The 12,477-nt window shown below is 53.3% G+C and overlaps 2 protein-coding genes across 4 annotated transcripts in view; one reads left to right on the forward strand and one right to left on the reverse strand.

Moving 5' to 3' along the window:
* INTS10 (integrator complex subunit 10) overlaps positions 1-1,597 on the reverse strand; it is a 189,340-nt gene extending 187,743 nt beyond the window's left edge. For 2 of the 3 annotated variants that reach the window (XR_013606935.1, XM_078674366.1), the window contains exon 1: positions 1,332-1,580. Coding sequence is in view for 2 of the 3 variants with exons in the window: in XM_078674366.1 (XP_078530492.1) it covers positions 1,332-1,520 (189 nt within the window). In the remaining variant the exon portion in view is untranslated. Of the gene's footprint in view, positions 1-1,331 lie in introns of all 3 variants that reach the window. The other variant, XM_078674367.1, reaches the window with a different exon arrangement.
* Positions 1,598-2,030: 433 nt separating this feature from the next.
* LOC144817647 (uncharacterized) overlaps positions 2,031-12,477 on the forward strand; it is a 297,722-nt gene continuing 287,275 nt past the window's right edge. The window contains exon 1 of the mRNA XM_078674368.1: positions 2,031-2,183. The gene's annotated coding sequence lies outside the window, so the exon portion shown is untranslated. The remainder of the gene's footprint in view (positions 2,184-12,477) is intronic.

Raw genomic sequence — 12,477 nt, forward strand, 5'->3', positions numbered from 1 at the left:
GAAAGAGAAGGTATTATTATCGACGACTCCAATGTCAAACTATAAATCACCTTTATCATTAGTCTGTAAACCGAATGGCCTATGTCTTAGCAAGCAACTCACTGTCACCTAAGAGGAACTAACACCGGGAGGCACAGCAGCTGCTGAGCTGCCTGTCGCGCGCAGCCATTTGCATTTGTGTCATAAACGCAGGCTGGTACTTACTTGGGCCGGAGGACGGTGGCGCTCGATTAATTGCAGGCTATTCACACTCAGTGTGCAAGGCAGGCTCAGGCCTTGAGCCACCGCAGGCTCGACAATTCGGAACTAGTGATAGTTGTCCGTCCAGGCTGACTGTTCAGGGAGAGTGCTGAGTGGGGCCATCGTCCTGTGAATATCCTACCGATAACTCACTGCAGCAACCCGGGTCATCACTGACTCCTCTCCAACTGCATTCGGCAAGGGGGAGTAATTAACAGCCAGGACGAAATTTTCACCACCGCCCGCATAACAGATCGAGGGCCCCAGAAAGTCAAGTCTCCTGCCTGCACTCAGATTCCCCCGCCGTTTTTGCCTACTTCCTCCTAGACCGGACATGACGGCACTCTACCGCCGGCACATCCGGATTATAATCCCGGCCCCCATGGTGCCACGCCGGTGATTGACAGCAGGGCATCATAACAACAGCATCTGAGTGAAGAAGAGACACATTGTAGAGCTCTCAGCCACTCCAGAGAGGCTGAGAGCAGACCGGTTAACTATTTACGAACTCGGGCTCAGCAAACAGCACGTCTCGAGCAGCAGAGCCTGGGCACGTCTCGAGCAGCAGAGCCCGGGCACAGACGGCGCTGGTGGCGCGCCTGGCTGGCTGGCAGGTGGTGGCAAAATGCGTGACAATGTATTTCAGTGCGGTGATGCGGATCACCGCACTGAAATGCGTTAGTGTCACACCTATTGCGTGACGCTTGACAGGACTGCCAGGGGGGCCTCCTCATTGGCTGCTGTGGGCCGCCTTGGTTGGCATACCATGACGAGGGAAGCCTCCTCATTGGCTGCTGTGGGCCGCCTTGGTTGGCATACCATGACGAGGGAAGCCTCCTCATTGGCTGCTGTGGGGCCTGCCTGGTTGGCACACCATGACCAGGGGGGCCTCCTCATTGGGAGTGCGGCTCTGAGTGCTCATTGGCTGCTGTGCTGGTCTGCAGTGACGTCAGAGAAGCCCTCGCCTCTCAAGAGAACCGAACATTCATGATGCAGCTGCGGGACATCCTTGGCTGGCACGAGCCTGCGCCCGCTCTGCGCCTGCGCGCGGCAGCGGACAGGCGCGCATGCGCAAACGTCCTCGCACTTGCCTGGATGTTGAAGTCGGCCGGGTAGAGGCTGCGCGCGGTGATGAGCCAGGCCTTGGCCGCCCACACGTCCTCGTTGACCAGCTCCCGTGCCCGCCGCACCAGGAACTCGCAGTCCCCTTGCGCCGACATGCCCGCTCCGCCGGGCACCACCGACAGAGCCATGGCGGCCTCTAGCGCCGCACTGCGCATGTCTGGAGCGCGCGGGGGCTGGCTCCGTCTTTAGCGGGCCATGCTAGAGCCAGGCAAGGCGTCACGCCCTGAGCGAGACTTCAACTGGGTGTCAGGCACGCCATTGCCTTTAAACGTATGCGGCGTAATAGCGTAACCGTGTAGCGGCCATGTTAGAGTCAGGCACCGTCTTACTTTGTGGGCGTGATCTTATTAACCCATGCCAGTCAGAAAGGGTGATATCTGGTGTAGCACTGTCACCAAAGCTTCGATGTTCGGGATTTATCTGGTAGACGTTCACTCCCTGACCTCGCAGATATGGCCGCTTTGCTTCTCGCAGCTCACAAGGGTTTCACCTTGGTTCCTTCTTTCACACTTGCCCCTCTGCCCCTCACAAATATGGCGGCCTCGGCCTCATCGCTCTGCCCTTCACAGACATGGCGGCATCACCACTCGTATACATTGCCCGTGCCCTCACAGACATGGCCGCTTCATAGCATCACCCCTCACAAACATGGCGGCCTCGACGTCATCACTCGTAGACGTTGCCCCTCTGCCCCTCACAGACATGGCGGCCTCCGGTCCTGGCCTCTTCTTGGCCCCGCACCGTCTCCGCTCTCCTCGCCGGTGAGAGCCGGCCCCCCGCGAGATACAGCGCCTGGAGGCCGCGCCCTGCGCTGGAAGGTGAGAAGCAGCCGCGGACTCCGGGGGGAGGAGGTGGAGGGGGAGATGTGAGGGTGAGGCCTGCACATGGGAGGGTATGAGGGGCCACCCAGGGGCATGAGGGACCGACACAGAGGCATGAGGGGCCCACACAGGGGCATGAGGGGCAACCCAGGGGCATGAGGGGCCCACACAGGGGCATGAGGGGCAACCCAGGGGCATGAGGGGCCCACCCAGGGGCATGAGGGGCCCACCCAGGGGCATGAGGGGCCCACCCAGGGGCATGAGGGGCCACCCAGGGGCATGAGGGGCCCACCCAGGGGCGTGAGTGGCCCACACAGGGGCATGAGGGGCCCACACAGGGGCATGAGGGGCCACCCAGGGGCATGAGGGGCCCACCCAGGGGCGTGAGGGGCCCACCCAGGGGCATGAGGGGCCCACCCAGGGGCATGAGGGGCCCACCCAGGGGCATGAGGGGCCCACCCAGGGGCGTGAGGGGCCCACCCAGGGGCGTGAGGGGTCCACCCAGGGGCATGAGGGGCCCACCCAGGGGCATGAGGGGCCCACCCAGGGGCGTGAGGGGCCCACCCAGGGGCATGAGGGACCCACACAGGGGCATGAGGGGCCCACACAGGGGCATGAGGGGCCCACACAGGGGCATGAGGGGCCACCCAGGGGCATGAGGGGGCCACCCAGGGGCATGAGGGGCCCACCCAGGGGCGTGAGGGGCCCACCCAGGGGCGTGAGGGGCCCACCCAGGGACGTGAGGTGTCCACCCAGGTAAAATATGTGAAAGATAACCACCTTTCACTAACTGCGCGCTGATGTTTTACTTGAAACTTTTAATTGTTTCTTCTCCTTTTTTAACAGTTCATTGATACAAATTCATGACTCCATTTTTTTCTCTCAATTTCTGTTTTTATTGATTATGCATTTTACTTCATGCATTATAATGAGTTAATCAGTCACTTTCTTTTGATTATCAACATAAATCCATTACAACTCTGCCCAATGCATTTCGGGTCAGGTCATGTGACCCTTCATCAGGGGCCTGTGAACAAGACAAATACAGGACCTTAGCCAACATCCATATATACAATAAAGTTCAAACATATGCATTATGGTCATGCACAAGACAACACAGTATTTAGTTAAACATCTTAAGAACCTATGAATTGTCAGATTTATAGAGCAGATCTAACCACAACAATGTCATGGGTAATGTGGCGGTGACTTACAGAGCATGATATTGCTATATGCGGTATGCTGGTAAATATCAAGGGGGTGGGTGAGGTAAAGCACAAGCGGGTCAAGAGACTAGTATCAGAAATACATAAAGAAAATCTAAGAACACTTACGAGAGTATTGAACACGCTCACTTCAGGCTGGTATCTCGGGTAATGAAGGTCAGTCCCGGACGGGTAAAGGAAAGCGAAATACGGCTGTGTTTTAAATCAGCGCGCTTAGTTCCGATCACGTGATCGGGTAAACTATGGAAGTCGAGGAAAGACTTCTCGGGAATGTAGTAGGCGATGTATCGGCTCAAGGTGCATAATACTATAAAAGATGTCAAGGAAATGATAAATAACGTGAGGTTGACAAATGTGAATGAAAGTTGGAAAACATGTGTGAAATATGGTCAGTCTGATGTGTCGGTGAATCAAAAGAAATAGAAATAGAAAACGGACATAGGAATGGACATAGAAGAGGGAAAAAGAAATAGATAAAAGATGTCTCCGTAAAATGTAACCCAGCAAAATACCTTCAGTACTACAAGTATACCGATTGTGTCTAACATTACGGTCATAAGGGTGACATAATTAACAAATAAATGGTTGAATCCACATGATAATTGTCACCGGGCAAATTCTGTACATAAGATAATTAATCTGGTGAGTTCAAAAGAGGGGGTTAGAAAAGTCCTTAAAGATGCCATTTATAAAAAACACGAATATTCAATCCGGTCATTCATCCCGGATGGCTGCAGACTGTTCAGTTTTTTGATCCAGAAATATTCAGCTCTTAGTCTTTGTTTGGTGGGGTCCATGTCGCTGCGATGTGGTATAGTCTCCAATACCGTGAATCTCAGTTGGGAGATTTGGTGGTTTGCTTCGGCCCAATGAGTAGCCACAGTAGATTTCAGATTATGAAGTCGGATATTGGATTTATGTTCTGTTATCCGTATTTTGATTTTTCTTTCGGTTTGGCCTACGTATAACTTGCCACATGGGCATTTGATGGCATAAATAGTATTGGTGGTATCGCAGGTGCTGGTGTGTTTGAGATCAATTTCATAGCCTTGGGTGGGGTGTCTCAATTTGTTGCCCACTATGACGTTATTGCAGTGAGTGCAATTAAAACATTTACTCATTCCTTTGAATTTCTTCATTTTCTTAGGTTTGGTAGTTAGGATTTCCTTTAGATTTTTTGATCTTTGGAACGCAAATGTAATATTGTCATTGTACAGATCCTTCAGGTCTGGTTCCATTTTTATTAAGTTCCAGTGGGTATTGATGATTTTTTTAATTTTCATTGCTTCAGTGGAGTATTTGAGAACACATACTGTTTTTTGTTCTGTTGTGTTAGTCTTGGGTGTGAAAAGTTTTTCTCTTGGGATGGTGTTGATTCTTTTCATAGATTCATCTAGAACAGTTGTGGGATATCCTCTCATCAGATATTTATTAATTTGATCTTTCATGGAAATTTCCAATTGTTGTGGATCTGAGGTGATGCGTTTCAACCTAATTAGTTGAGATGTTGGTAAATGTTTTTTCAAAGTGATAGGGTGAAAACTTTGGAAAAGCAAACTTGAATTCCTGTCAGTGGGTTTAATGTGAACTTGAGTGGAAAAATGAAAATCAGTCATGTTGACTTTTACATCCAGAAATACAATAGATTCTTTATGAATTGTGTGTGTGAATTTGATTCTTTCATACCTGGTGTTTATGAAATTGATGTTGTTTTCAAGTGATTCTTTGTTCCCTTGCCACAGGATAAAGATATCGTCTATGTATCTTCTGAATATAATTAGATTTTTACTCCAATCCGGGTTGGTTAGGATGAAGTCTGTTTCGAATTTAGACATGAAAATACATGCATATGCTGGGGCTCCCCCAAAGCCCATAGATGTTCCGATGCTTTGGTTATAGAAATTCTGTTGCCATTCAAAATAACTGTGGAATAGGGCGAATTGCATTAATTCCAACAGAAAGATTTTTTGACTTTCTTCCATGTCATCTCTTTTTAATAGGCTCCATTCCAGAGCTTCCATTCCTTTGTTGTGAGGGATAGAAGTATAAAGTGAAGTCACATCTATTGTGCATAGCCAATATTCATTACCGGATGAGAGAGTCACTTCATTGAGAATTTTGAGAAAATCTGTTGTATCTTCTATATACGTTTTACCTTCTTGTACAATCGGTTGTAGGAACCAGTCGATATATTGACCTACCGGTTCGGAGATTGAGCCACAGGCAGAGACTATTGGTCTGAATGGTGGATTTTTATTGTCCTTGTGTATTTTTGGTAGCATATACAGTTTGGGTCGTCTTGGATATTTTGTTTCAAAAAATTGATGGGTCTTTTTACTGATGATTTTCATATCAAGTGCTTTATTGGTTATTTGTTGCAATATGCTTCTGTATTCATCAGTCGGATCAATATTCAGTGGTATATATGTATTGGTATCTTGCACGTGTGCATTGACACTTTCTAGATAAAAGCTAGTGTCCATAACTATTAGAGCTCCCCCTTTATCCGCTCTTTGGAAGGTCAGTTCTTCGTTTTGACTTAAATTTTTTAGGATGTTCCATTCACGAGGAGAAAGATTCGTTCTTTTAGGTTTAGCAAATTTGATCTTCTGTAAATCAGTTAGTATTGAGCGTTCGAAGGCTTCAATCGTTTTGTGGGTCATTGGAGCGCAAAATGTGCTTTTGGGCTTGAATTCTTTGGTTTGGTTATCTGGTTCTTCAAGCGGTATGTTCTCATTATTTTTGAAGAAATAACGTAATTTAAGATTCCTAAAGAATTTAAAAAGGGCTATTTCTGTTTCAGCTGAATTAGATTGATAAGTAGGGACAAACGAAGTACCTTTGTTCAGGATTTTTATTTCAGTTTCATTGAGTTGTTTCTTAGAAATGTTAATGACTAAGTCACTTTCGTTTGGCTCCTTGTGACTCTTTTTATTCTTTCCTCTTCCGTTTCTTTTGCCTCTCCTTGTTTTGCAGTTTGTGGTGTTTCGTCCACCCAGGGTCATGAGGGGCCCACCCAGGGGCATGAGGGGCCCACCCAGGGGCATGAGGGGCCCACCCAGGGGCATGAGGGGCCCACCCAGGGGCATGAGGGGCCACCCAGGGACATGAGGGGCCACACAGGGGCATGAGGGGCCACACAGGGGCATGAGGGGCCACACAGGGGCATGAGGGGCCCACACAGGGGCATGAGGGGCCCACCCAGGGGCATGAGGGGCCCACCCAGGGGCATGAGGGGCCCACCCAGGGGCCTGAGGAGCCACACCAGGGGCATGAGGGGCCCACCCAGGGGCATGAGGGGCCCACCCAGGGGCATGAGGGGCCCACCCAGGGGCATGAGGGGCCACCCAGGGGCGTGAGGGGCCCACCCAGGGGCGTGAGTGGCCCACACAGGGGCATGAGGGGCCCACACAGGGGCATGAGGGGCCACCCAGGGGCGTGAGGGGCCCACCCAGGGGCGTGAGGGGTCCACCCAGGGGCATGAGGGGCCCACCCAGGGGCATGAGGGGCCCACCCAGGGGCGTGAGGGGCCCACCCAGGGGCATGAGGGACCCACACAGGGGCATGAGGGGCCCACCCAGGGGCATGAGGGGCCCACACAGGGGCATGAGGGGGCCACCCAGGGGCATGAGGGGCCCACCCAGGGGCGTGAGGGGCCCACCCAGGGGCGTGAGGGGCCCACCCAGGGACGTGAGGTGTCCACCCAGGGGCATGAGGGGCCCACCCAGGGGCATGAGGGGCCCACCCAGGGGCATGAGGGGCCCACCCAGGGGCATGAGGGGCCCACCCAGGGGCATGAGGGGCCCACCCAGGGGCATGAGGGGCCACCCAGGGACATGAGGGGCCACCCAGGGGCATGAGGGGCCACCCAGGGGCATGAGGGGCCCACCCAGGGGCATGAGGGGCCCACCCAGGGGCATGAGGAGCCACACCAGGGGCATGAGGGGCCCACCCAGGGGCATGAGGGGCCCACCCAGGGGCATGAGGGGTCCACCCAGGGACAGCGGCATGAGGGGCCCACCCAGCGGCATGAGGGGCCCACCCAGGTGCACGATGGGCCCACCCTGGGGCATGAGGGGCCCACTCAGGGGCAGGGGCATGAGGGGCCACCCAGGGGCAGGGGCATGAGGGGCCCACCCAGGGGCATGAGGGGTCCACCCAGGGACAGCGGCATGAGGGGCCCACCCAGCGGCATGAGGGGCCCACCCAGGTGCACGATTGTCCCACCCGGGGGCATGAGGGGCCCGCGCAGGGGCATGAGGGGCCCACCCAGGGGCAGGGGCATGAGGGACCCACCCAGAGACAGGGGCATGAGGGGCCCACCCAGGGGCATGAGGGGCCCACCCAGGGACAGGGACATGAGGGGCCCACCTAGAGGCAGGGGCACGAGGGACCCACCCAGGGGCGTGAGGGGCCCACCCAGGGGCAGGGGCATGAGGGGCCACCCAGGGGCAGGGGCATGAGGGGCCCACCCAGGGGCATGAGGGGCCCACCCAGGGGCATGAGGGGCCCACCCAGGGGCATGAGGGGGCCACCCAGGGGCATGAGGGGCCCACCTAGAGGCAGGGGCACGAGGGGCCCACCCAGGGGCGTGAGGGGCCCACCCAGGGGCAGGGGCATGTGGGGCCCGGGCAGGGGCATGAGGTGCACGGTCACACCAGGGTAGCCACAGGCGGGTGTGTATTTATCAGGGCAAACACTGGCACCACAGGGACAGGGTGCATCGCCGTCACGCTTCAATTTGCATATGTGTGACATTTCTATAGTTTCGGCGTGAGTGACATTCAGTTGACAAATGTGTTACACTTTCTCCTTTGTGTAATTTAGCTGCTAGGGCCGTCGACCTCAAAATTAGGGAACCCCATTCGATCCTTTGCAACAATGCTCAACATCCTGTGAGTCTGTGCAAATCCCTTAATCTCCCCATCAAAAATAAATGAATGTGTCCGTCTGGAAGAAACTGGTGCTCATGTAAAGTGCTCTGATACAGTTAGGAAGAGTTTGTGCTATATAAAACTCTATAAAAAACCAGGCAGTGTTAGAAACTCCGTGTCAGCACCCTCAACTCCAGAACTGACAATTATACCCAGATATAAACACCCACTCACACCCTGAACTCACCCAGAACCAACTCTGTTCTCAGTTTGCACTATTGAAGTGTCACAATGTCATGTTGCCATGCCTGACCCTGTCCAGGACTCCCAACTCGGGCATGGCAGAAAGGAGCTGTGAGGGGTGGCGCGAGGGAGCGCCAGTCGATGTAAGGCGCATATAGAATAAAGAAGTAAAATCTACTGTTAGAAGGGGCGATCTCAGAGGGCCAGGTTATGCTCACCCGACCACCCCGGGACCCACCTCTACCACAGATATTGCCGAGTCTTATCGTGAAGGTCCCTACCGGGGAGGACTTCGAGTCTAGGATCGTACACACTGAGCTCACACCACACTTACGAACGGACACCACACCGCAGGTTTTCTGTAACAAGTTCTTTATAAACAGTAAAAAGGAAGTAGCACTCTTATGTACAAGCGATCAAGGGATCGTAAAGTCTTTAGGGATTCGGGAAGAGGGAAGCGGGACAGTCTTAGCCTTTCGGCCAGTACGAAGCGTACCCTGCGCACATCTCTCAATCCTTGAGCCGGGGGGTATGGAAGGTGGTGGTCGTACTAGCTGCTTCACTCACGTCGAGTCGGCTCAGGTCGTGATGGTAGCGTCGATGGTCCAGCCGGACCAGAGTACTCCTCGAGCCGCGACGAGGTCAGCAGGGCTCGATCCGGAGAAGTTCTTGAGGAGCCGCGTCAGCAGGGCTCAGATGATTTCGAGTTCAAGCTCGAGCCGCGACAGCGTCAGCAGGGCTCCGAGGTCTTTGAGGGGACGAGCCGCGACAGCGTCAGCAGGGCTCCGAGGTCTTTGAGAGGACGAGCCGCGACAGCAGGGCTCTGATGGTTCAGTTCCAGGTTCGAGAAGGAGCCGCGACAGCGTCAGCAGGGCTCAGCGATTCAAAAGGTTCAGTTCTCCATAAGGTCAGCCGCGATCAGATCAGCAGGGCTTTCTTGTCCAGTATACAACTGCCCGCTAGTTGTGGTGCGGGCCTTAATATAGTCCAGTGGCCCTTTGATGTCCGGACCCTCACAGGCGGAGGTCTCATGCCTTGGGGGCTGGTCGTTGGCGAGGTCCGGCGGTTGGCTCTTTGATCCTTTGAGGATGCGCCCGGGAATTCCCAGACGCCCAGCAGGGACTGGAGCCAGCACTCGGGAAGGCCAGAGGTGCGATTGAAACTCCCTGGCTTATCTCACTCTGGGAGCCCTTTACCCCCCAGCCGGGACTGTCGCGCCTGGGAGTCTGAGTTTCGCTGTGGCCGGGGTCACGCTAGGTATAGGGAGCCAGGGCTCTTGGGAAGGGAAAATGGCTGCCGGGCCTTGTGGGGCATGCAGGTTCTAGGCGCTCGGAGCCGGGAGTGGGACGGGATAAGCGGGGCCGGTCGTCGGTTACGGGTCTGGCCATACAGGGAGCAGGACGACCAGGGAACTCGGGGTGCAGGCTACGCTAGCGGGGTGCGGCGCAGGGAACTCTGGGTGCACGGCTGCGCTAACGGGGTGCTGAGGAACGGGGGGAACCACGCCACGAGGCCAGGTCCAACATCTACACCTTGTGTCAACGTGTCATTTACAGCGTACAACACTAAAACTGGCAACGAGGATGGGATGCGAACACCCCCCCCCCCAGATCTACTTGAAGACACAACGCTACTTGAAGACCGCTACAGCTACGAAGCCGGGCGTGGTGTCGTTAAAGCGAGCGAGCACTGCTGATCGGCTCATTTTACAGCCCACAACGAGAGCGCCCTGTGAAACAGGCTCCTAAAGCTCCAATCGGATGAAAGTGCACGGCATTTGGGTAAGAACACTGATTTCCTCCCCCCATCCAGCCCCATTAACTAAAGCCAGCAACCAGAAGTCGCATCTGGCGGCCATTTTGAAGTCCGGCGCGCTCCTTAGTGAAGCATTGTCACCAGTCTGGCGGCCATCTTGAAGTCAGTCAAATAACAGAAAAGCACCGCTGAGCTCGCCAAAATATATTTTGAGGTCTCGTAAACGCTGCTGGGAGTATCAGAGGGGCCAGTGAAGATAGCAACACTTCACCATGACCACTCAGCCTGACTCCACACGAGATGTGATGCCAGGTCCAGCTGCGCCACATGGACCCATACTAATGGGGGTATCGTTCCTGCGTCCCCCCCGAACCATAATACTGACTTCTGGAAACAGCATGGGTCCCAAGTGGAACAGCTGGATAGAAGACTTCGAAGATTTTTTGAAAGGCTCCAGCGTAAATGACCCCGACCCTCAACTCATAGCACTGAGAAACTTAGTGGGTAAAGACATTGGACAAATATTCAAACAACTATCTCTGGCAAATACTGCGTCGTATGCAGACGTGAAAGAAGATTTGAACACAAAATTTCTCCACAAACGTAACTTAGATTACGAAAGCTACACAAACACATTCAATCTCGCATCTCAAGAACGTGGCGAATCCATGGGCGACTTCATTTCGCGACTAAAACACCTGGCACGATACTGTGAGTTTGACAACTGTACCACTGAAGATGCGTTTCGTCTACGCATCATCGAAGGCTGCCAATAAGAGTAACTACGACGACAGCTACTAAAGACTCACTTGACGACATTGAGGAACTCACATATATAAAAGATCAAGCTGAAGAAAATGCAAAGAAAATGGAAGCCGGGAAAACAGAAAAACGAGAGCAAGCCCTCAGAGTTCAATCCCAGACGGAAGGAAGACGTCGGTCAGATCATCGGAGGCCTGGTTGGTAAGTTCACAAGTTCGTCTCGTGGTGGGACCAGAAGCAGGACTGCCCAGAAACAACCGCCACACTGCTATCGCTGTGGCCTAGACTACCCACATACAGGCACCTGCCCAGCCATGGGACAACAATGTCACCTATGTGGGAGAGACAATCACTTCGAAGCTATGTGCCAAACTCGGCGTAAAGAACCAGGACCAGCCAGGCGAACCACACCACCATGGGAGGGCAGTGCATGGAAGGAAAGACCCCTCAGCTAGCTTGTCCAGATCCATCACCCAGTCACAGGCCTCATATCGATCTCGCTGGTCGACATCAAGAGAATCCTCCGCCCTCACTCCCATATCACAAGAAAGTGATGAATATGTGTGCATGGTGGCAGACCCAGACCGGTTGAAGAAATATCCCAGGCTAGATATTCAAATGGGAAACTATTCTGCCACATTTGTTCTCGACACAGGAGCATCACGCAATTACATCTGCACGACAGAATATGAGAAGATGTAGCCGAAGTTAGAACCAGCTGCAATCCACGTCTACACGTGGATGTCCAAGGAACCACTGCCGTACCTAGGACGATTCCCCAGAATGCTAACTTACAAGGACAGGACAATCCAGGCTCAAATTCATGTAATAGAAGGTTCTGAAGCTGCTGACTGTCTTCTCAGCCTACCTACAGTAGAACGGCTGAAGCTGGTAGAGATCCTATTCAAAGTGGACGGCTCACCTGACATAATAAACAAATTCCCAAAGCTGTTCTCAGGCCTCGGAAAATTAGTCAAAGTCAAACTACATATAAATGAGCAAGTAACGCCAGTGGCTCAACACCACAGGAAAGTACCGTTCCATCTCCAACAAGCAGTTGATGATGAGCTTCAAGACCAGCTAAGAGCGGACATCATAGAAAGGTCATCCGGACCTACTCCATGGGTGTCACCTGTAGTAGTCATGCCTAAACGAGGACCTGAGAACAAAGTGCGCCTGTGCGTGGACATGCGAGCCCCGAACACAGTCATTGAACGAGAAAGACACCCGGACCTCATATCAGCGACATGATCACTAGCCTGAATGGAGCGACAGTTTTCTCAAAATTAGATCTCAACAAAGGATACCACCAGCTCGAACTCCATGAAAAGTCGAGATACATCACCACGTTAACCACACATCAAGGACTCTTCATATACAAGCGCCTTCATTTTGGTAACTCCTCAGCACCAGAAATCTTTCAAGAAGCTG

The sequence above is a fragment of the Lissotriton helveticus genome, chromosome 2_1, assembly GCF_964261635.1.
Source record: "Lissotriton helveticus chromosome 2_1, aLisHel1.1, whole genome shotgun sequence".
Taxonomy (NCBI): Eukaryota; Metazoa; Chordata; class Amphibia; order Caudata; family Salamandridae; genus Lissotriton; species Lissotriton helveticus.